This window comes from Bidens hawaiensis, unplaced genomic scaffold, assembly GCF_021521415.1.
Source record: "Bidens hawaiensis isolate Kalapana, Puna unplaced genomic scaffold, B.hawaiensis_p1.1 tig00015556_1, whole genome shotgun sequence".
Classification (NCBI taxonomy): domain Eukaryota; kingdom Viridiplantae; phylum Streptophyta; class Magnoliopsida; order Asterales; family Asteraceae; genus Bidens; species Bidens hawaiensis.
In genome coordinates this window covers 345,177-369,635 of record NW_027492394.1, presented here as the reverse complement: position 1 = coordinate 369,635, position 24,459 = coordinate 345,177, and the positions used below count along the sequence as shown (strand labels likewise).

The 24,459-nt window shown below is 34.2% G+C and overlaps 3 protein-coding genes across 3 annotated transcripts; 1 reads left to right on the top strand and 2 right to left on the bottom strand.

The window, feature by feature from the left end:
- The first annotated feature begins 4,814 nt into the window (after positions 1 to 4,814).
- Positions 4,815 to 10,185, top strand: LOC143549390 (uncharacterized). Its single transcript, XM_077040290.1, has 6 exons — positions 4,815 to 5,046; positions 7,902 to 8,078; positions 8,153 to 8,323; positions 8,395 to 8,604; positions 8,692 to 8,780; positions 9,417 to 10,185. Exons 1-6 carry the CDS (start codon positions 4,815 to 4,817, stop codon positions 9,984 to 9,986), a joined length of 1,449 nt encoding a protein of 482 aa, XP_076896405.1. The 3' UTR covers positions 9,987 to 10,185.
- A 1,856-nt stretch (positions 10,186 to 12,041) lies between these two features.
- LOC143549401 (uncharacterized) lies at positions 12,042 to 15,496 on the bottom strand. Its single transcript, XM_077040300.1, has 8 exons — positions 15,334 to 15,496; positions 15,071 to 15,126; positions 14,831 to 14,955; positions 14,549 to 14,708; positions 14,116 to 14,483; positions 13,594 to 14,046; positions 12,650 to 12,755; positions 12,042 to 12,562 (listed from the first exon to the last, which is right to left on the bottom strand). The coding sequence occupies exons 1-8, from the start codon at positions 15,400 to 15,402 to the stop codon at positions 12,433 to 12,435; spliced, it is 1,467 nt and encodes a 488-aa protein (XP_076896415.1). The 5' UTR covers positions 15,403 to 15,496; the 3' UTR covers positions 12,042 to 12,432.
- Positions 15,497 to 16,840: 1,344 nt separating this feature from the next.
- LOC143549418 (gamma-glutamyl hydrolase 2-like) lies at positions 16,841 to 19,928 on the bottom strand. Its single transcript, XM_077040318.1, has 10 exons — positions 19,485 to 19,928; positions 18,628 to 18,714; positions 18,452 to 18,541; positions 18,089 to 18,183; positions 17,936 to 17,996; positions 17,732 to 17,821; positions 17,591 to 17,653; positions 17,417 to 17,505; positions 17,242 to 17,334; positions 16,841 to 17,095 (listed from the first exon to the last, which is right to left on the bottom strand). The coding sequence occupies exons 1-10, from the start codon at positions 19,794 to 19,796 to the stop codon at positions 17,038 to 17,040; spliced, it is 1,038 nt and encodes a 345-aa protein (XP_076896433.1). The 5' UTR covers positions 19,797 to 19,928; the 3' UTR covers positions 16,841 to 17,037.
- Between the last annotated feature and the right edge of the window lie 4,531 nt (positions 19,929 to 24,459).

Sequence of the window (24,459 nt, the reverse complement as noted above, 5' to 3'; positions counted from 1 at the left end):
ATTGTTTTGGCTCAAGGCTTGGGCTATCGCGGCGGCCATTTCCTGGGAACGTTGCTGTCTACGCATGCGCGAGGCTTCTCTTCTCTGAAATCGGCGAGATAGCGGAGGCATTCTATAAAAGTTTTAAATTTTAGTTAATATCTTGGTTTTAGCGCAAAGTTTTAATCTTATAAAGCTTGGTTTCGCAGAGTTAGATACTATCAAAAGTTAAAGTAAAATAAATGACTTTAAATGCAGACTTAATAAGGGTAACAAATTCGAATCAAGAACCGACAATTCACGTATCACCGTGACTTTCCGAGTTCTCAATTTAAAATAGCTAGTAAACGAGTATTGGAGATTGACGATTCATGTATCACCATGACTTTCCAATCTTCAATATAAAATATACAAGAAAATGAGTATTGGAGGTTGACAATTCATGTATCACCATGACTTTTCAAGTCTCCAACCTCAGAACATAATCGTAAATGGAAATTGAAAATCAACTATTCATGTATCACCATGACTTTTCGGATTTTCAAATTCAACAAACGAATATGTAAGTAAAATCAATAAAAATCGAAATTCAACAAAAATCGAAATATCGCGAAATAAAACATAAAATCATATACTGCGCAAGCGCGAGCATATTCATAAATAACGAGTAATTAACAATAAGCGCGCAAACATGAGATTTCTCTCATGCGCGAGAAGGGACTCTTAGGTATTCTAGGCCGTTACGTCTAACCACCTATCCTAAAGTCAACGAGCTCTGATACCAATCTGTAACACCCCGACCAAAGGCGGATTATACATCGGGGCGCCACATATTGCTTCATTACTCGCGACACTATTGGTGTCAATATTTATTAATACACATTTTATCGCGCACGCGCAGCGGGGAAAATAAAATACATAAATCAAACATAAATCAATATATTATAAATTATAACATTCAAACAACATTAACTTGTCTTGATACATTTTAATTCTAGGTCCAAAAGTAAAAACGTCCTACGTGTCCACAAGCTCCAAAACAGCTACTGCAAACCTGAACATGTGTTAAAATAAACGTCAAACACTTGCGTGTTGGTGAGAAATCAAGTTTAATAGATAATCATAGATAATCACAGTAAATCTGCGCGCAACACGTGTATGTCTAGAGTCTAACAAGGGTGTAATCAGATTGTGATCAAGCCTAAGATAGTTCATAGATCATAGTTCAATCCATGCTCCCAATTGAGCATAAAAACGAGAAAACATCTGTGCAAGTGTAAACAAAGAAAACCGTAAACGATAGGTCTCCCGTGTTCATCTAATGGTACCAACGGAACTGCGGAATAGGCCGAACAAAGCGGTTAATGATACACACATACAAATAAACAGCCAAGTAAACGTCCTCAACACATGGGATACTGCGCGACTAAAGTTCATAAACAAGTTTAAGACTCAAGTTTTGTATGAACACATGAACATCCCAAAGCATTTAAAATAAAAAGGGATTAGATACGAGATAACTCACATGATAAACGATGCGGTGATAGATAAAGCAAGAACCAACTTTTAAACAAGCAAGGTTAACCTATAATTAAAGATTATTGTTTTAATGATTTGTTTTAAGTCTTGATTATAAGTTAGCATAATTAATAAGTAAATTATAATATATATTACCGGAAAAGCAGGAAGAACAAGGAGGAAGACGGAGGCAGAGAGGAAGACGGCAGAGAGAGCAAGGAGCAAGAGAACAGGAGAGATTAAGTGTTTTGTGTGTGATGTGTTAGGAAAAATAATACTATTATTTATAGAGAAACCCTAGGAGATATAATCCCTAGAAAAGGGGAAAAGATCTCAAAAAGCAAAAGATATCAAAAAGCATAAGAATCCAAAAGCAAAAGATATCAAAAGATATGGCAGCTGCAGGGGGCAAGATAAAGCTGACAGGGCACAGTAACAGGCATGGGCGGTTCAGATAAAGGTACTGGTCAAGCATGGCAAAAGCAGATCTCAAAAGATAATGTCAGTCACTTTTTCTACCAACCAATGGGGGTTGGTACGCATGCTGCGCCGAAAGTAACTATTCAGACATTAGATAGGTTAGGTCAACAGCACAGAAGATAAGACAACACAAAAGCAAACGGCTAGATTTAAACAGAAGATACAAGGGTTAAGCGCGGGAAGGCTGAGTGCGCGAGCGCGAAGGCTGGCACAACAATCCTTAGCGCACTGCGGGAAGAATCACAAACCCTTAGCGTGCTGCGTGAAGAACAAGAATTCTAAGCGCATCGCGGGAAGAACATACATTCTTAGCGCATTGCGGGAAGAACATGCATTCTTAGCGCGCTGCGAGAAGAGTTCTCTTCACGCATCGCAGGAACAAGATGTCTTCACGCAGGCTTCCATGTAAGGAGTCTGGCGCGTGGAGCTGCAGACATCCTTAGGCGGGAAGAACCAAAGGACAAGCAAAGAGGAGGGAAACAAGGCGTAAGGGCGGGACGGCGACAAGAGGGAAAAGAAGGCGGAAAGAGAGAAGGAAGAGGGACGGGACGGCGGAAAGAAAGAGAGAGAAAGAGGCGGGAAGGAAAATATATATTATTATTAAAAGTAAAATATAAGTATAAATATTAAATAATAAAAGAGAGATCGGGTCAGAGAAACGGGTACCTGGGTCGGGTCGGATCGGGGCAGATGTCACAGAACTTCCAGCCAACATTGATAATTTAAAGAAGGATGCAAGATTTTGATGGTTGAAACAAGCCTTTCATTTACATTGGTGTGCTCGTATTTGAAGTAAGGTATAGTTTTATCCCTCATGACGTAACGTGTTACTGAGCTTTTCGGAAATGAAGCATGCTAAGTCCAACTTTGACGTTTGACACAAACTTACTACAATTAATAAATCCAATTACATGAGGTGAAATAAAATGTTACCAACTTTGATATGATATTGTGATGGTAAGGTAGTTAAGATGTCAAATAGAAGGTCATGTGTAAAAAAAACGTTACAGAGTTTTTTAAAAAATTATTTCACAAAAAAATAAAATCTCCTTGCAACGAAGAAGTGACAAATTATGTGTTATTTAAATAAAAGAAATTAGACAAGAATTTCCCGGATATATAGTGTTTCTTGAATTATCACAAATTTGAATTCATATAACCTAAACAGATAATTAACAAAATGTAAAAAATAATAATAATAATAATAACAATTCAAAAAAACTATCCATGATTCAATATAGAAAATATCCGGCATAAAGTACATTGCATTTGTTTATACTTTTATTTAAATATCCTTGAAGGACTGGAGTCCTGAGGTTATCTCAAATACAAGCCGACCATTATAAATTTCTTATAACAAATTAACAAGTAACTAAACTCATTTTAATAGTTGACTAATTTAACTTCATTGCCTACTTTTGTCTAATTAGGTTGTCGTGTATCACTAAACCTCCATAACACTACAAAAAAATTATTCCTTTTGATATTCTTCAATTCCATTAGCATTAGCATTAGCCTAGGTCAACTTTTAAATTTTACATAATAATATCCTCATCACACTAATTACCATATTCAGAATTCAATAATGCCCTAAACCGGCTTCTGACTCAATATTTCTTTCACATTTTTAAAGTGTCCGGTAAGTATATATCACTTGACCATACCGTAGGTAAGTTGTATATGCTACAAATAACATATAAAAGAATTTACCGTTGTCTAGTAAATGTCTTGATATAGATTCGAACTCTATCTTGATTAAGGTTATTTTAAGCAATGATAAATGATCGAGTTTGGTAATATTCAATCTTATTAGAGAAAGAAAAGAGTTCATATCACCAAGACATAACCTTTTTAGGTTGTATTTCATCATAATTGGTGCCACTTAAAGAGTTCCCCACCTCATGTAGTGATCGACATTACATAAACACTAACAATTAAGTCTACATTGTTTTTCGTATACAACAAGTCAACTACTTAAGTAACTGTAGATGATTTAACTTTGGCAGTTTGTTTCATCCATTCATCTTTACCCATGCATTGGCATCCTACACTTGTACGTCATGTATTTACTTTTATGTAGGGCTAACAATTTATACACAAGACACGAATACACGACACGTACCTACACGACTTTAACATATAACATGTAAGGCCTTAACAAGTTTCGTGTACTAGACAGGTAGACACAAATTTACCTGTTAATTTTTGTGTTTAAACATGTAAAATACATGTTTACTTGTTAAGTACATGTTAAGTACCTGGTTAGATTTTTATAACATTTTCACTCTCTGTTTCTCAGCCGCCACCACTCACGAACATTCCTTCTCCGTCTTTTGTTTCACTAAACATGTTGTCAAATATGTGTTTCTAAACAACTTTTATCGTGTATTATTGTGTTTTATCGTGTATACCAGGTAGTAACATGTTCGTGTTTAGGATACAGGTACACGTAAGTTTTCGTGTCGTGTACAAGTATACACATTTCGTGTTCGTGTCTTATCGTGCACGGGTATACACGATATGCCATCCGGCCCATCCCTACTTTTATGCCACTAGTTCCTGAAGTGTTGGAAACAAAAGTCGTAAGAAAAAGTAAAACTCAAAACAGCAGCAGCATCTTGCCGGCTGCTTAGTTCATATGGACCTACCCACCTTACATTAAACTATTTCTTATTACAACCACCCACTGTGTATATACGTAGTATATATATCTAAGCATGCAATGCATTATTTCATTCAAACAAGCATAGATGCTACTAAGCTAGTCATATAACAAGTTCTTAATATTATCCATTCAAAGGAGCATATTAGAACGATCATAATTCGGTGATCATATCATGGCTCGTTTAGATATAATCACGCTTTTTATGATTGTGATCTTGGTATATGGTGCGCCACGTTTAGATGCAAGGAAGGCGTTGACTGAGAAGAAGGGAACCGTTGTGGAGGTCAGTAGTGCCGTTAAGGAGGGCACCACTGCGCCCCCGTATGCGCATGCTTTAAGCGAAAAGCTCTTTGTTCTTCATCTTGCTCAGATTGATCGGATATTGCAGTCTACACCTAGTCCTGGTGTTGGCCATTAAATTAGAGCCTCGTACCTCTATTATATGTTTATTAGTTTATTACATATATGTTTATTAAGTTATATGTTACATATATCTTTATTACATTACTTACATCAGCAACACACGCATATGTAATCAAATACTTGGTATTAGTTATAACTAAAAAAATTATTTGTGAATTTACTATTATTAATTTTTTGGTTTTCTTATATTAAAGATGATCATATACTATATACACTTACCAATCATACTAATTACTATTTTAAGGATTCGGGTAAACTCGAAAAACCCGTCAAACCAAATATACCCATATTAATAGTGTTAGATGCTCGATTCCAGATAACCTTGTACATTACTATTCCATCGATTACTGTTTCGCTATCGCCTTAATTCTACCGATACAAAGATGGTGTTCTAATAACAAGATGTACACATTTTAACAATGTGTACACGTGTGATTCTGTATCTAAACAAGATGATGGGCAAACACAAATTGCATTTGGGGTTGAAAATAAAATCACCTCTTGGAGATTTGGTAAAAAACAATTATGAAAGCTCTAGCCCATATAATTTAGCATTATATTTATTTTTTAGTTATATAGACCAAATATTTGAAAAACCCGGTAAAACTTAAAACCTAATAACCAAAGAGAGATTAGAGTTGGGTCCAGTTCTAGAATTAAATTCATAAATCCGAGGAAAACATCAAATAATCTTTACAAAACACAAAAGGAAATTATATAATTTTCATATAAACTCATACATGTTTGTATAATAGTCAAAGACACTTTTTAAAGATCTTAAATTTTGGTTTACAACGGTGCTTGTCCAAAGAAAAGTTGACCAGGTCGTCCATGATCGCTAGAGCGAATGTGCTATGACGCTATCACCCAAGTGTAAAACCAAAGTGTTCCGCAACCAAATCAAACCCATATGTATAACTTAAATCTGAAACTAATCAACGATTTAAACCAAAATTTCGTTTTTGATTCACTGACCCAAACAGACGTCTGGTTGATATTACATAATTTTGGACAAGGTACAGGCGTATAAGATTGTAATTTGTAAGATGTTGTCGTGTGATTGGAAATTAGTAGAAGATTGTGTTTGGTACTTTGGTTAATCGGGTTTGTACGTGGCATTAGTTTGTGTTTGTCTTCCATACATCATATGGTGATCATTATCAAGATTCAAATGAAATATGGAATGACAACAAAGATAAAAGAAAAGTAGTGCTAATCGTGTCATTTTTTTCAAACACGAACATAGAGCTGTCGGACACAATACAATAAGACACGATGACCTGTGGTATTAAACTCGAACACGACACGATAACTAATCGTGTCATTTTTTTCAAACACGAACATAGAGCTGTCTAGTAACAGATTAACCTGTAAAGGGACTTGTTTAAACATACAATGAATAATACATGTGCAATGAAACAAAACTTTTAGAAGTCTTAATTAATATATAATCCGTAACATATTTGAAACAAAAACTACAATCATTAACATATATGAAACAAAAAAAACACAAATCCATAACATACTTGAAACACAAAACCATCGAAGCAAATCATAACATCCATTAAAAATATAATAGCAAGTTCCGATGGACATGAGTGAAATATCGTATACAAGTATGACTTTAGATTTAGGATTTTAGGACTGTACATTTATTATATTTTTAAATTAAAAATCTACATATGCTATTATTAACCAGTCTTTTAACTTGTAATGTAATGTGTGTGAAGTGTGAAGTCAGTAGGTAACCTGGATTGAACACAAAGCCTCCATTGTTGGTGATCAGAGAAGTAAAGTCCAGTCCGGTATGTATGAGATGAGGGGAACCGGTGCTTCACTTGTTTCTCTGATACTCTCCATTTGCATCTTCCAGATTCAACCTCACACCGCCGGTACTCTAGTTTTGTATATATGATTCAGTTCTTTACATTACATTACATTACGTGTATGTATTCATGTGTTTAATTAATCATCAGCTCCGGTCATCAAACAATTATCATCTTCCAATAAACCTCCACCAATATCATCAGGTACGTCTACCTTTTCATTATTTTATAATACTTTACGATGCCAGATGCTTCTACTTCAATAACTCTGTGGACTGGTTATTAACAGATAACAATCAGTTTTCCGAATATCCGTTACTAAACCCTAAACTGTTTCTGAATGGAATGAAATATCCCTAACCTACCTAATAACCGCCTTCGTTCGGTTATTAACAGATAATAAGAACCTATCGAAATTAACCTTATTAACAACCGCGCTAACTGTACTCATGGTTGCAAAAGTCGCTAGGCGGACCCTAGGGGGGCGACTGAGGAGTTGGGTTTACTCGGAGTACTTGGGGAGTACATGGAATTGGTAACTATAAAGAAAATTAATTTTTAGATATATATGCCATATATCAAAAGTTCACTATTAATTTATAACAAAATAAGTAAATATCAATATACATTTAATAATTATACATTTTAATTACTAATTTATTCAAAAAATTGCTATTCATTAGCTAAAAAACAGTGATATTATTTTCTTAATATTATAGAAATATGAATTATGTTTTACTTTCTAAATCAAATTCGGTCCAAGTTGACCAACTAGATGTGATTTTGGCTGAAGTTGACCACTTTTGATCGCTCCTTAATAATTATGCAGAGTTAAAGAAACCCCCCTCGGCATCATACCTTGTAGCGAGTACTCGGTGAGTACTCGGCCTTGTAGACCTACTTTTACAACATTGAGTGTACTAAATCTATGTTCGTTTAACTGGTTTTGATTATGTTTACGATTTGCACCTCTAATGTGGCCTCCCTTTTCACATCTTAATTTGGTACAGATGGGAATGTAAATAACATTCTTCAATTTGAAGACGGTTATTTAGTAGAAACAGTTGCTCAAGGCAACCAGCTAGGTGTTGTACCTTATTCCATCCAAGTATCACATGACAGTGAACTTTATGCCGTTGATTCGGTCAACAGCAACATTGTTAGAATTACTCCTCCGTTGTCCCAATGTAAGCTTCTTTTTATCGTTGTCACGATATTTGTATTGAAAGTGTTAATTGTTATTAATAGTTTGTTGATATAGATAGTAGAGCAAGATTAATCGCGGGGTCGTTCCAGGGTTATACGGGACATGCAGATGGAAAACCAAACGATGCCCGTTTTGATCACCCGAAAGGTGTTACTATGGATGATAAAGGAAACGTTTATGTTGCTGATACATTTAATCTTGCTATTAGAAAGATTAGTGAAGCAGGTTTGCCATCACTTTCACTTAATATATTGATCATATGATAAAAGATTGTTGAAGAGCAAATATATGTGTAGGTGTGACAACAATTGCTGGAGGAAAATCAAGTGTGGCAGGGTACAGAGACGGGCCGAGTGAGAATGCACAGTTTTCAACTGATTTTGATGTTGTCTATGTGAGACCAACATGTTCTTTGTTAGTTGTTGATCGAGGAAATGCGGCCCTTCGACAAATTTCTCTAAATCAAGAGGATTGTGATTTTCATGACACCTCTGTTTCTTCTACAGGTTTCACCATGTTTAATATGATTAGATATAATTTAACATAAAATATGTTGTACAATATTCTAAACTTTTATTTTATGCATTTGGCAGATCTTGTTTTGGTAATAGGTGCCATCTTGATAGGTTATATCGTATGCATACTTCAACAAGGATACGGTTCATCATATCTCACGAAGGTGGTAAGAGTGATTAATCCTTTTTTCAACTGATTATTATTTACCCAATGCAATTTTCATTAGGCTTGTAAATGAGCTGAAGGGAGCATATTTGTCAATTTGTGTTCGTTCGTTCGTTTAACTTCAACCGTACAAATAATCGACCACAAATGAACATGTATGTGTTTGTTCGTTAAAAAAATGAACATGTTCATGTTCGTTTATGTTCATTCGTTAACTATACACACGAACGGTTCACGAACGTAAACGAAAAAACATAACTGAGCTAAAATTAGTTAAAAGTAATGTGAAGAACAATGTGTTGGGCCTAAAAGGTTTTTAAAACCAGAAAAATTTGGACCATAAACAATTAAATGAATATATTAACAAACACAAACTAACGAACTTAAAAAAACCCAAATTAACAAACATAAATGAGCGAACATAAAGCGAATTTAAGTGAAACGAACTAGACATGGCAGTCCATGTCCGTCTAAATGAACAACTTTTGTTAATGTTTGCTGTTTACTAAATAAACAAACATAAACAAAATGGTTCATGAATTGTTCAAATGTTTGGTTCGTTTACGGGCCTAATTTCCGTGTTTACTTTAGAAAAATATTTTGGTTGTTATCAGCTAATCCATCATGTGAATTGTAGGATAAGGTGGAGAGTGATACCAAGCAACCAAACAAGGAAAAGTTGACCAAAAGTCAGTTCATGGAAACGGTTAAAGAAGAACAAGAAGCAGTATGGCCGTCTTTTGGGTCAACTCGTTTCAGATCTATCAAAAATTCTAAAACGGGCCTCACGCCATTAAAAGATCATCTCATAATGCCTGAAGACGGGTCCGTTAATCAGCCCCCGTTAGTTCAAAAGCATAGAACTCCAATCCCACTTTCAGAAGCCCATCAGGCCCATAGCCCAAATGAAAAACACCCGGAAAAAATAAAGCCCGTTAAGGTTAGATCATCTTCTAGTGTAAAAGATCCAAACAAGCATAGAGTTTCAAAAAGAGAAGAGTATGCTGAGATTTATGGAGCGAATGGTGAGGTTAAACGTGTTCGGGTTAAAACCCAAAAAGAAAGAACAAAGCATCGGGTTAAAGATAAAGGAGGTGAAGCTGTGTTTGGAGAACAAAAGCCTGTTGACTTAAAACGGGTCAACTACGATGAACATAAGTTTAGTTATATGAGAAACAAGTTTGGTGATTCGATTCGTTATAGTTAAAACGGTGTTTAAGATTTGTACTGCTTGTATTTTGCATACTCTATATTGCCAGTCAGGGACTTAACCTTTACCTAAGCTCGAGATATGTTTCTATAATCCGGGTTGTTACATTTCTAAATATAGTGTTAAACTTTTATAAAAGCACATTAGAAGTGTTGGGTTTCTAAAGTAATTAGCAACTCTAAGATGACTTGTTTTAGTTTCAACGTTTTCATTGATTTTGATTTAACATGAGATATGAGAACATATCGTTTTGAGTTTATTAAGAAAGCAAAACTTTTTATTTTAGAATGATTATCTTTATCATAAATCAGAGGCATAATTGATGGTATTCGGGGCTACAATTGAGTCAAACTGTCTATGGCAATTTGTCACATGACCCAACTCGTTGAAACATTTCCGGCCCTGCTAATGGCCATTTAACTTCACTGGCCCTGCTAATGGCCAATTAACTTCACTTGTAACCAAAGTTATGCTCTTTTGTAAGTTTTGTTTTTTCTATTATATTTCTCTGTTTAGTTGGTCCACGTAAGAGTCTGTCGAGATTTGCCTGCAAGTTTGCAAATAAACAGGTTAGTATCTTTTTTTTCTTTTTAAGAAAAAGCCCCGCTTAGGGGTTCATTTTAGGCCCCAAAAAGGTTGAGCGGACCTGCTCCCTATTCTTCAATTCTTTCCATCTCATTCCTCTAATCTCGAGCTAAACAAATTAACATAAGTTAATAACCGGGAATGAAATATAATGAACACAAACAATTAGAAAGACACATTTTATAGGAAAAAGTTCTCTCGAGATTAATCATTGTTCGTTTAAGTTGTTATTAAATCGTATTCTTAAGTGAACATTACGAGTCTACCTAAAACATGACACAATTTTAAGTGTGTCCGGGTTAGGGTGACGTACTTAACACGAATAACTTTATGGGTCGTGTTTGCCTTAACTTATTCGGTTATTCAACCTGCCAACTCGAAAACCTTCGACTCATCAACGCGACATGATTTATACACCTAGTCTGGATCGATGGTAAATTCGTACAGTGGGCTATGGGTGGAGTTTGCAGTCAATAATTTTCATGAAATAGATTTTATCCAAGACAAGTATCTAATCAAAACTAGTGGATAATCACATGAATCTGAATGCTTAAAAGTGACTTTTTATCACGAGAAAGAGTAATGAAGCTGCCCAACTACTCAGTCCTATTTATATATTTCTGGTAATTATTTCATTTGTTTTGAATACAACAATAAAATAGCCGGTTAACTGTAAAGTTATGGGTTGTTTCGTATTATCACTAAATAAACAAGACAGTAAGTCTTTGTTCTTTTTCTTGATTCATGGTGTTGGCAAACCTTCACCACCAGGTTCTCGTTTATATGGCAGGTACGGTGAAGAGTATAAGAAAGCCAAAGCCGTGGGAATTCCCACGGCCCGTTACGTGGAATCAGTTGGTGCAGATGCGCGATGAGTTTTGGGATACGGCTCCTCACCACGGTGGCAAGAAAGGTAAAACTTTATATGGTGAAAAAGCATACTCAATGTATGGCATTAGACACTAGCTTCAACAAATTTATGAATAAATGGAGTCACACAAGTTAAAAGGTTATCAGTACTTGTCTTAAAAGTTTAAGCATGTAACTTTTATTGAAAACAAGTTTAGATGGCTATTTTGTTATTATATTTTCTTAATCATATTAATTATTTGTAACTTCTCCAGTAGAATAAAAAGGCAGAGCCAGCCATGTCAGGTTAATCAAATTCAGAGATATAACAATTCAAAACAAAACTGATGTATACCCTCACTTGTAACAAACGTTATATTATGATTATTTGTTAGAGAAAATATATATAACTTTTGTTTTGCCTCATTTTTTTTCTGATAATATTTTTTTGAACTATGAAAAAAGAAATATGGGACGCGATACACGCAGCAGCTGAGTCTGATGCCGAGCTCGCTCAAACAACTCTAGATAGTGCAGGAGTAATTGTTCATAAACCTGACATGACAATTGTTATGATGAAACAGGTAATCAAACGGGTTGTACTGTACTTGACTTTATGGGATTATAAACTTTCTTCATATTTTCAGGTACAAAATACGAAATACCTCGATATGTGCTAAGCGAGCCAACAAACTTGATACGACTAAGCTGAAAGAACATGAAGCTCAGTTACATCAGTTTCTTCAAGATAGTTCACTTTTGTTGATTTCACTTGTTCAGAATTATTCTGATTAATTTTTAGCCATAATTTTGTAATGTTTTCCTAAAATTCCAATTACAACTTTAAATCTACCCTCTTTGTGTATTTATGCAACCATTAAACCCTCAGCTACTAGCTTCAATAAATGTACAACATGAAAACAGAAAGCAACTTGTATCTAGCATTTAATAATTTAATCAGCATAAAACCAGAGATACATATAACCAAGTTGTAGTTTGGTAAAAACCATTAAACCTTCTTTTTGAAAAATGACATGATATTCCCTTGTTTAGGATCCTTCGCATTAGTTTTCTTGTTTCCTGCTTTGCCTGTCGCATGTGACACCGCAGGTGACTTCTTAGGAGCTGCTGCAACGGGCCTGAGTTTAAAAAAAATCCAACCATAAGAATACTAGATGTGACAAAATCAGTTAAATAGCAAAAAATACTAAGGTAGTATTTATTACCTGTTGACAACAACATTGTTTGTGGTATTATTGTCACCTTTATCCTTTCTTGTATTGTCATCATGTTTTGTTTCTTTCTCATCATCCTCCCAAACCACCTCGGTTACTAATAAACAATTGATAAATTGAAACATACACATTGTTGTCAAAATAAAAACAAACATCTGATAAATAGATTAAAATTTTGTAAAGCTATATAATTTTTTTTTACTTTTTCAAGGGTAGTTTTAAGGCTTTTCACAAGCTTGTAAACGAACTGAACATTCAGTGAACCGTTCGGTGGGAAGTTCATTTATTTAATAAAGGAACGAACATTAACAAAAAATTTTGCTCGTTTAGTTATACAAACAAGCTTAAACACATGTCTCATTCATTCATTTATGTTTGTGAACATTTTTACATTTATGCTCGCTTATGCTTGTTCGATTACATTCATTTATGTTTGTTACTTTACGTTCGTTTGTATATTAATTTGAAATATCAGGCCCATTACAATTAAGTTTAGTTTTATGAAAGCAAAATATCATCTCTTACAATTTAGTTCAGTAGTTTTATTTAGTTTTTAAGGCCGGTATGTAATATGTTGATGTTCACGTTTACTTTTTACCGGTGTTCGTTTGGATACATATGCTCATTCATCTATGATCAACTGTGTTTGTTCGTTTACATTCGTGAACCATTCGTTTATACTTTATACTATTAACTAACAAAAATAAACGAACGCCAGCATGCCCATTTTTTTAATGAACGAACACAAACAAGAAAACCTCGTTTGTTTATGTGTCCGTGCTCGATCGCTTGTTCAGTTAAAGTGAAACAAACAAACACGAACTTGCAGCGTTCATGTTTGTTCGGTTCATTTACATGCCTACTTTTCAAGTAACATCAAATAATTTATATTTTTCTATTATAAACATGGCTTAAAAATTTTAGAGAAACCGTACCTTCTCTCCCACGATCATCGATTCGTGTCTTCAAAACTTTTCTCTTTTTACTCTCGTTTTTAACCACATCGCTCGTTTTATCTTCCTGTTTAACTTCGTTTTCGTGAGAACGTTTATTCTCGTTTACAGACTTGTGGTCAATCTTGTTCACCTTTTCATTCTTAACTTCTTTTTCTTCATCAAAATCCAAATTTTTACTTTCAAGACCTGAAATTGTGGAACTTTTCTTGGAATCAAGAACCGAAACTTGCTTTTTTGGTGGATCTGGTGATGCAAGATTCACTGCATCTTCAACATTATCATCTTCATCAGAGTAATCCATCACAACCCGTCTTTTTCTATTATTATTATTTCCTTCACCATTAGACGCTCGTTTGAAGTTCATTTGTTGATTATCATCACCATCATCACTGCTTTCATCCTCTACAGACTCGTTAGCACGCACCTGCGCATCTGCCATGTTTCAACTTCATCAGAAAAACAAACTTTCCACATTTTAAAGTTGACTAAAAATAAACAAACCATTAGAAATAGGAACAATAGTTTCGGTTTTGACTGAAGCAGGCTCGCCTTTTGGTTTTGCAGATGCACGGCCCCACATGCTAGCTAATGAGCTTGAAGTCCCAGAGGAGGTTTTATCATTTTGTAATTTCTTTTTGTTTTGAGGAACTTGCTCTTTATGAGTTCCACTTTGAACATTTATGGCTTGATTGGGTTTAGGGTTTGATTGCTCTTTTTCTTTTCCAATTAAAATGTTGGGAGTTTGATTAATAGAACTTGTTTTTGACTGTCCGTGGACTCCTACACTTTTTAACTGTGGACCTGCGCTGTTTATAACAGGTGCCCCCTCTGTGTTGCGTTTTACAAATGAATTTGAAACACCACAAAACCTGAAAAAACAATCAAAAACTAAATATATGGTAACATAGTATAAATAAATAAATAAATAACTCACCGATTATCACGCAAGCAGTTAACAGCATTTGCAGGCTCCTTGAATAGCTCTTCTGATTGCACATACTCAGCATTCCAAATAACTGCTGGATCTTTAGGAACACAAGACTGGACACTGTAAACTTGAACTGAACAACCATCACCAAATTCTTGTTTGATTTCTGCATACAAAGATATAAAATTTAAAAACATTTATAAAGCAACCAAAAGACAGGTTGAACCAAATCACATATAAACTGAACATACACATACAACTGCATAGTCTATAGCTATAGAGTCTAACCTGAAAGTTTAGAGCCCAAAACAAGCTTAACATGGTAAGCTTCCGGGTTATTTTTCAACCAACCAGATAAAGAATATATAACTTCCAGTTGACTTCCATTCTTTTCCACAAACTCTTGAAGCAGTCTATGCATAATAATAAATCCATAATAAAGATTATAACTTAAAGTATAGCCTTTTAGATGAAATAAATTGTCTTGAATAATAAGCTAATATAATGATTCTGCAATTATAAACTCACCTCTTAGCAGTATCAGATGGCACTGAAAAATTCCTACTCAACCATTTGTAAGAAACCTACAAATAAGCACCATATTAATTAATAATTTAATACCAATACTGAGTGGTTTTAGGGTTTGTTACTGTAAACAATCAAAAAAACCTAAATAAATAATATTATTTAGTCTACAAGACATATTAATTAACAAGGAATAATATTAATTGTTGAAATGAGCATAAACCAAACCGTTGCCTCAATTGGTATAATATAAAAGAAAGACGTACCACTTGAAGGTTATCGGAGACGAGTGCTTGAATCTCTTCGAGTATACCTAGGGTTTCGAGGTCAGCCATGGCTCTGAACAATCAATCACTGATCTAGAAATTGGTGGCAATTAATTGCTTTAGGGTTCCTTCGATTTCCCGCCAATTCCTTTTAACGCTTTCTATTATTTTCCCTCGTCTAGGATTAGATCGTATGTATGTATGTACGTATGCCATCCACAGGGACTAGACAAGCTCATGTGACTTCTCTGGACCGGTTCAAGATAGGCTACCTCAGAAACAGACCCGGACCAATTAAATCTAAAGAAAATGTTATTACTCGCTCCAATTTGAACATATTTGTTGTGTGTGTGGGGGTGGGGTGGGGGTTCTTCAAAAGTCTCCCAAAGTTGTGTACAAAACGTTAAATAAAAAAGATGGGGCCGCAACTTTGTCCAGCCAATCAGAAAGAAGGTGGGGGTTGTTTCCTTTCCTAACCCCATTTCCCATTACACATAGCCTTAGAGCATCATAATGATATAGGGGCATGGAAGTTTTTACCATATAGTCCTATATGGCCTGAAGTGATATGACTGAAGGGGCATTAATTATTGTGTATGTCCATAGAAGAAGCGTTTAAGATCATGGTTAGTGTAAGGGTAACACCCTAAAAGAAGCATTGGTACAAATGCGACCGTAAGAGCCATGCTCAGAGCATTGTTACAAGAGGAGATTAAGATAACATAAGGGCTCGGTAAAAGACAAAAATGAGCGTACAACAGATGACAGCTGGAAAATGACAGGTCCATCATGCTAAGCCATTAGAAACGTGCTATCGTGCATGACCACAAGAAATAATAGTACAATTGTAGATGTGATATTGTCTTGTATATATATTCTAAATATATGTAACAATGCTCAGAATATATGAATATCAAAGATATCATTTCACCTTTAACTATGTGTTTTCTATAAACTCTTATACCTCTCAAATATCACTTACATTACTTGTTAATCATAGCCTATCTAGATCCATAATCATAAGGATCAAGATTTTTTTTTTGAACAACAATATTATTAATTGGGCTCTAGCAAGTGGCTAGACCCAAACTAAAAGTACATGACAAACAGCAAACAACACTAAACTCATCCGACAATACATAAAATAATACATAACAATCATCTAGACCAGGAACAATTGAACAGACAGTCAGACACTAACTAGACCACTCAAACATTTCCAACTTGGCCCGTTGTTTAAGCCACAAGAACGAGCTGACTTTAATGTTAGCATTTAATTTCATTCTTCAATAGTGCTTGTTAAATTAATCAAAACAAATAAGATTATAGCGTAACACATCTAAACTTGTGGATTCATACCAATCACTTTTAAGTTTTATGCACCTTATAGTTATTTAATGCAACATATTCCTCATTTCTTATAACCTTCTAAAACAAAATATTTACAATCAATGTAGACAATTTCATACTTTGATAAGATATACAAAATATGTTGATGCACATCAACTGGTAAAAGAAACACTACTAACGATAATAACATATATACATTGTTTTTAATTTTAACACAGGTATAAAGGTACTAACATTTCTTTACAATGATCGAGTGCAAACATATGCATGATTTACTCGACACATCAATACCAAATACAAATTACAATCTTGAAATAACCAATTACAATCCCTGTAGCACAATATCGCAACAAATCAAAGTCTTGCGACTTTTTCACTCTCTGAGAAGATGTAAACCTCATCATATCCTTTCCTACACCCATAAAAAAAAAGATAAAAAAATTTCGGATATCATGTCCAATTTCATATATATCCCACATTTTGCTTACATATATTGTCGGGTTGTACACAACAACCCATTACACATTATGCATATTTTGAGCAAAACAGAAAACTTACCCAGCAGTCCCACAATAAGTGGGGCTATAATTGTAAATAAGGTTAGCAAGCACTTCTTCAGTAGGTGGTCTGTTCAATGATTTTCTAGCCTCACTGTAAATATAGAAACAATCTCTCATTACATATATAATATATTCCAAAACACAATAGAACATTTGAATTATCCAGAATATACCTTACGAAAAAGTTGGCAACATGTTGAGTCACTTGGATTGCATCATCTGAATGTGGAATCATCGAAGAGCCCCACTCAAAAGCATTTTTCTGCATTGTCGCATTTTTATTAAAACCGACCCGCTAATTGTGGTGCATAATTAATAATAGATATCATTATTATATTACTTAATACCTCTGGGTGCCACTGGAGAGCAGTCACAGGATAGCTTTCTGATTGAACTGTTGATACATATACCTGACCAATTCATTTTCCTTTTTAAAATCCAAATCTTTGAGACTTAAGAAAATAGTAATCGGTGAGAAAGATATGCACCTTGTTGTCTTGGTCGGTACTAGTAGTTAAGATCTTGAAGAAGTTGCACAGTTCTGTGTTACCTTGAAATGTTTCTGGTGATATGCCATACTGTTACAGTTACAAATCCATAGGTTCATTAGCCCGTATGCAAATATGTTAATTGGGATTAAGCTCATTTTAGTATATGTTTAACATAATATGAAACATAATGTTTGTACTCACTTTATGGTTTTGCATCACAAGGCATTCTGTACTCAACTTTGAAATCAACTGAGGAGGAAATCTGAAGAAAAACAAACATTAACTTATAGCTTTATTATATTCTTTTTGGTAGCCCGATAAGTTTTGTTTGTTAACTTATAGCTTTATTAATACCTTTGAAACAATGTTTCTTCAATATTAATGTTGTTCATGAATTGAAGTGTAGAAGCTTGATCTGATGCACTAAAGGCTTCAAGGATGTTATTGTTCTAGTGACATAAAAGAACAAAATAAAAAGTTATACTCAAAACAAGGAAACACAGAATGAACAGAAAAAGGATATTATTAGTTTAAATCAAATTTATTATTAGATGGTGAATAATACTTTCGTATCAAACAAGTATAGACATCAAACACTACATATGAAAAAGAAATGATAATTGCATGTGAATAAACTATGTCCAAAACGATAAGGATTACTAAAGACTAGTGCTTATATTCCTTTAAAATAAGTAATAATGGTGGACAGCTGCTTACTTTGCTAATAATCATCGTTAAGAGTTCAAATCCTAAGCATATTGCAAGCAATGGGAAATGTTCACCTGCATCATTCTTCTTCAAGACTTGCTGCAAAAAGTGGAGTATAAAAGAAGACAATAATGTTAAACGTGCATGAATATGTTAAATGTATTTGGGAATGAAATTGTATATACCTTAAAAATTCCCTCAATAACATCAAAGTAGAGGCCAGTTTTAGACCATCCACCTGTAAAAAGCACTCCATTGACCAAATTGAGCTTCTGCAATGCAATTGTAGAAGTTAATTAACTCGAACACATTCAAAGCAAGATTAAAGTGTACAAATGGAATAGAATTTGTGCAAAAATGAATCACACTTATTATTTGATTCAATTGAATGAGCATATACTTCTAGTAATGATCTTTAATCAGAACCACCAATATTTGTGGTAACATTCAAAATTGACAACTTCAGATGATTTTGTAAGGTAGCCGTAACCATAAAAGCCGTGCATCCATATACTATCCATAGATTACACTAACAGATAGGGGTGAGCAAGAACTGAACTGTTAACCGAAAAAACTAACCATAGCCGACAAAACCTATCGGTTATGGTTAAATTAATGAAACAAATCAACCATTCGGTTATGGTTATAGTTAATGTATCTTTGTTAACCGACATTAACCAAAACCAAACCGAACCTTGTATGTTTGTGTTTTTCCAAATTTTATACCCCACTTTCCATATTTTATACCTCTATTTTATAGATTCAAACATTTAAATTTATGCTGCAACAATGTGTAACCAAGCTTGGAACCGACATATTTCCAACGGAACAAAGGAAAAAAATAATTAAAATATACATTAGACAATTAACCGAACTTAACCAAAACCGACGGTTAACACCATTCGATCACTGTTCAGTAATCCTAAATGACCAAAACTAGGTTATGACTTATGGTTAACATATGCTCAAACTAATTAAATCAAATAATATTGACGATTAAATTTCAGATCAACCGATTAAAATATAAGGATTTAATTATTACAGCTTGTAGATTACTAAGCGGTTCATTGTAGATAAGCGGAATAACCCTAGCACCGGCCGATTCAACGAACTTGACATACGAAGCAGCAATATACGAAGCATTAGTAGCATTACTAAGTCTGCCGGAAGCACCATCGCCGGGATGGCTAACGATTCCGATAATCGGACGGTAGTTGAGGCTAGCGTCCGGCGCCGGACACGTGGAAGTCATCGCAGAAGATACAGAATCAGTAGGCAAGTAGATCGTTGACTCGGCTTTAGTGAAGATAGTTTGTAGAGATATTAATATGTGAATCCATATGTGTTTCCACATAATTGAATACGTCGCCGGTGATTTGATCCACGGCGGAGGAGGTAACCGCCGGTGCCGGTGACGGATGCAACACCGGGAGAAGGAGAATGCAACTTTGGTTATGGTAATATATTTTTATTCTAGTTTTAGAAGAAAAAAAATATTTGTGAATTTTAAAAAATTATATATATTAAAAACTTATCTGTCTTGTATGAGTAGACCAGTTATAAGAGGTCATGTGTGGCATGTTTATGGCCCAGTTTTGGTTTGGTGTGCTTGTTGGTTTATAAAGAAGGCCAAATCATTTTATTAATATTAAGTGGAGTGTTCAAGTGTGAAACCCGTGCGTTATGACGGTGACTCGCGAATTTTTTTGGTTACTGTTTGGATGCTAAGGTGTCGGTATGATATCGGAACTTGTTATGGCGACTAAAAGATAAACTTCCGGAAAATATAAAGTCATAATACGTCTAAATGGATATTCAGCCGTATAAAGTCATAATACGTCTAAACGAATATTGAAACATGTTCTTTTGTTGTTTTTAATTATTTAATTAAAGGATTAATGAGGATTTGTTTTGTTATATTATTATTTAGAACTTAATTTGAAACACTTAAATATAAAAGAAATAATAATAAATAAAAATAACGGAGTATAATGATTTAAGTTATTTATTATTGATTAGTGATAGGATAGTATAATTCATGCATATACTTCAATGATAATCATAACTTTCATTTTAGTTGTCAAGTACAATCTTGTTAGCAAAAGTTAACATTATCATTCGTCAAGGTGTAGTATAGATTATTATTGATCATATGATAATCAATTTTCCCAAAACAGTATATGAAATAATGTATTACATTTTTAAATGAACCAATACTAGTATGTATGTATGTATGTATTACAATTTTTTTACATATACCACCAGTCCTTAAAATCAATTCATAATTTTCATTGTCTTGTGCAATTACCCATTTACGCTCTCAGTAATTAAAATGGTCGACTATGCATTCTACAACCATCAAACCGCAATAAACGTAACGAAAACCGACCGAATTCATGTAACATCACCGTCTCAACGTTCGCGACCATCAATCAATACGCGTCGGCTTGTCGCCGCAACGCTCGGGTTTTACCGATCACAAGTTATACGAGTGCCGCTATTTTCTTATTTTATATATGTTAGTTTGACGAATTTTCTTTTTAAGTTTAGTTTATGTACCATATCGAATGTATCCAATACCAATGGTATTTGTATTGACTCACCGGCGTCACCGCTACATCACCCATGATTTATCAACCGAATACGTTGCGCAACAAAAAGGTAATCGCTACTTATCTCTATATGTACGTGTATGATAATGTATTTTATATTATCAAACTAGTTCTTTTTACCCAGCGCAATGCGCCGGCAACAACTTTGAAATCCGAGCGTCGGTAAAACCCAAGTGTTACTACGGTGGGTTGATGTGAATTTGGTCGGTATCCGCTACATTTGTTACTGTATATACACCATTGGTAAAATTTGAGCGTTAAAACAAAAAAAAAGTCAAAATAACGTATAAAAAACAAAATATTTAAAATGATATTTATTTGGTCGGCAAACCCGGACGGTTTCCAAGCGTTGTTGCTCCCGATCATTGAGACAGTAACTCAACACGATTTTGGTCGGTTTTGATTACGTGTGTTACGGTACCGGAGCTAAAAAATGTGTGTGTGTGTGTGTGGTGGGGTTAAAATAAAAGGTGAAGTGTGTCTAAGAAGTAGTATGGTGCGTTAGATATGTTGATATGATGGTGGATATGGAAAATGCGTTTATAGTGTGGTGTGTTTTATTATATTAATGGTGAAAACGCACTTTCTACACTTTTTTAGGAAATATATCTATAATATATGTAAGCGAAAACAAAAAAATCTTATGTGTCGCGATGTGGTCGCTCCCTATTTTTTTGGAGTCACCAGATTTGCTTGATTTTTAAATGGAGGCTTCTCATGCATTTGACCCGAATTCACGGGTATGGGTCGCATCAGACCCATATATTTCTTTAACGGGTTAAAACATCTCATTAAATTAAAAACTAATCTCACCAAATATTTGATATAAAAATCCTATAAAGTAGGGGTATACTAAAAATTAATATATGATTTATTTAAAAAAGATATACATTATTTATAATTAAAAAACTAATTTTATAGTAAAAAAATAAACGGGTCTTGGGACTCATCAAACTCATTTAGCTTTTAAACCGGGTTATTACATCTCAATTTTTTTGAAACAATTTATCATCATACCATAAGTATATTATTAACTTTCATACAATAAAAAAATAAAAATTCAAAAAATAAATAAATATTAAAAACAAATAATATAAAACAACCCTCGTAATACGGGGGATAAAAATTAGTATGTATATGTATATATTGAGGTGGACCAATGGCATTGGGGGGGAGGGTCGGTCAGTAAACTTGCGCTTTGGTAAAACCCGAGCGATGTCGATCACGGTCATTGAGACAGCCAGTCTGCGTGAACTTGGTTGGTTTACATGGGGGTTTGTTATGCTAACGGAACTAAAACAAAAAATGGCGTTTGGTCGGTTTTCTTTACGTTCATTATGGTAATCGAACTAAAAACAACAAAAAAAACTCACAGATGAATATGTTGCCAATAGGGCACTTGTGACACCAAAATTCTTAATTATATGTTGTAGTAATATCCTATTATTATTTTAAATTTTCTAATTTATTTAAAAAAAAAATTAAACAAATTTTTGGTTATTACAATATAAGGTGTTTAAATTGTGCGGTAAAGATAAATTACAAAGGGAGACAAAATGATAAGTGTGAAAAGGATTTGTGACCATACAAAAAACCACTTAAAAATAAATTTTAAAAAATAATAAAAAAATCATAACTCAAAATATAAATAAAAACGAGAAAAATAAATAAACTAAAAATGTTTCTGTCATCATCCTCATTCAATAAAAAAACGAAAAAATAAAAAAAATTGACGAAAAGACACAATGCCGAGATGAAAGACACAATGACGAGATGAACAAAAGACACAACTATAACTAAAAAAAGACACAATACCGAACAAAATATAGCATAATATTGAGTAATATAACACAATATAAAGAAAAAAAGATACAATGTTAAGGAAAAAAGACACAATCAATGACGAAAATAATCACAAAACACAACGATAAACAAAAACCCCCCAACGACTTTTTTTCACTTACCAATGTGTGTGTGTGTGTGTGTTTTTATAAGAACGAGAAAGACGGTGAAAACGTTTTTGTGTTTTTACTTTTTTCATTTTTTTATTAAATTTTGAGTTATGATTTTTTATTCATTTATTTTTTATTTTTTTAGAAGTTTTTTGATGTAGCTATAAACCCTTCTCATAATCTCATTTTTGTTCTCCTTTGTATAATAACTTAACCCTAAATTGTGTGCCACTTATCGTTAGCTAGTGTTTAAACCAGTGCTAGGTATAAATACGAACTCACTTTCCTTAGCGGGTTACTTTTAGTGTTAATCCCAAACACTTACCCAACTTACGTGTTGCAATTATTTATTGTTAAACCTTAGACAAGTGAATCAAGAACACCAAACATGATATTGCATAAAACGTTTATGCGACTCTTTTCATTAATAAGAAATAAGAACAAATACTTTCTACTCTTTCTCTACTCTTCTCTACCCTGCATAAATAAAACCTTTGATGGGTTTATATAACACCCACAATTCTAATCCTACTCAAACTAGGAAACATAATTAAATTAGACTTCTAATTTATTTAATAATAAATAAAAGATAACTATGACACCAAGCTATTCAACTTGGTCCATGAACTTTGAATCTCCACCAGACCGCCCCTTGAGATCTTCCGTACCACTCTTGTACTTTTCGTATTAACCATTCGGGTCATTCAAGTTGGGATTGCTCCAAGTTTTACACTCCCTCTCAATACCAACTTTCATTGTTCCTCCAAGATCCTTCACACATTGTAACGCTCGCACTTCCTTGAGCTTGATTCTTGGATTCTACTTTATAACACTACCCGCGGTATTCTTTTTCCTGTTGACAAATAAGCTAGTTTCGAGATTACCACTATTTATAACTGCATCACCCGTTTTCAGATGGGAAACAACTTTTGCTTTCTCAACTTCATGACCAACTATCATGGCACTCAAAGCAATTCTTCCATCTTCACTCGATGCATGCTCCTTCTCGAACTCAACTTCTTCATTCATTCGTTCATTCGGATCACCCGAACTTTGCATGAACCTCATGCAAACTCCGACATCAACTTTGTTGGTTTGTTGATTTTTAACGTTTTCTATTCCACCATGACAACCCGTAACATGAGACGGAACTACCTCCTCGTGCACTTCATTCAACACGATTTCTTTCTCGTCTTGTTCGGTTCCAGTCATAGTTACGTCTTGATCAACCGTATTTTCTTCTTCAACCATGATTTCCTCATCATCTAGATTCAAAATAACAAAAGATGATTCTATTGTTACCTTTAACGGCGACTTTGGCACTATTTCCTGATCTATCCACCAACAGGAGCCTTCTTCAAACCATTCATCTACCAGATTCGGTTTGAATTCGGTATCAACTGTGTATTTTCCTTGAACCTCGGCCATATTAGCCTCCACATCCCACGGTTCT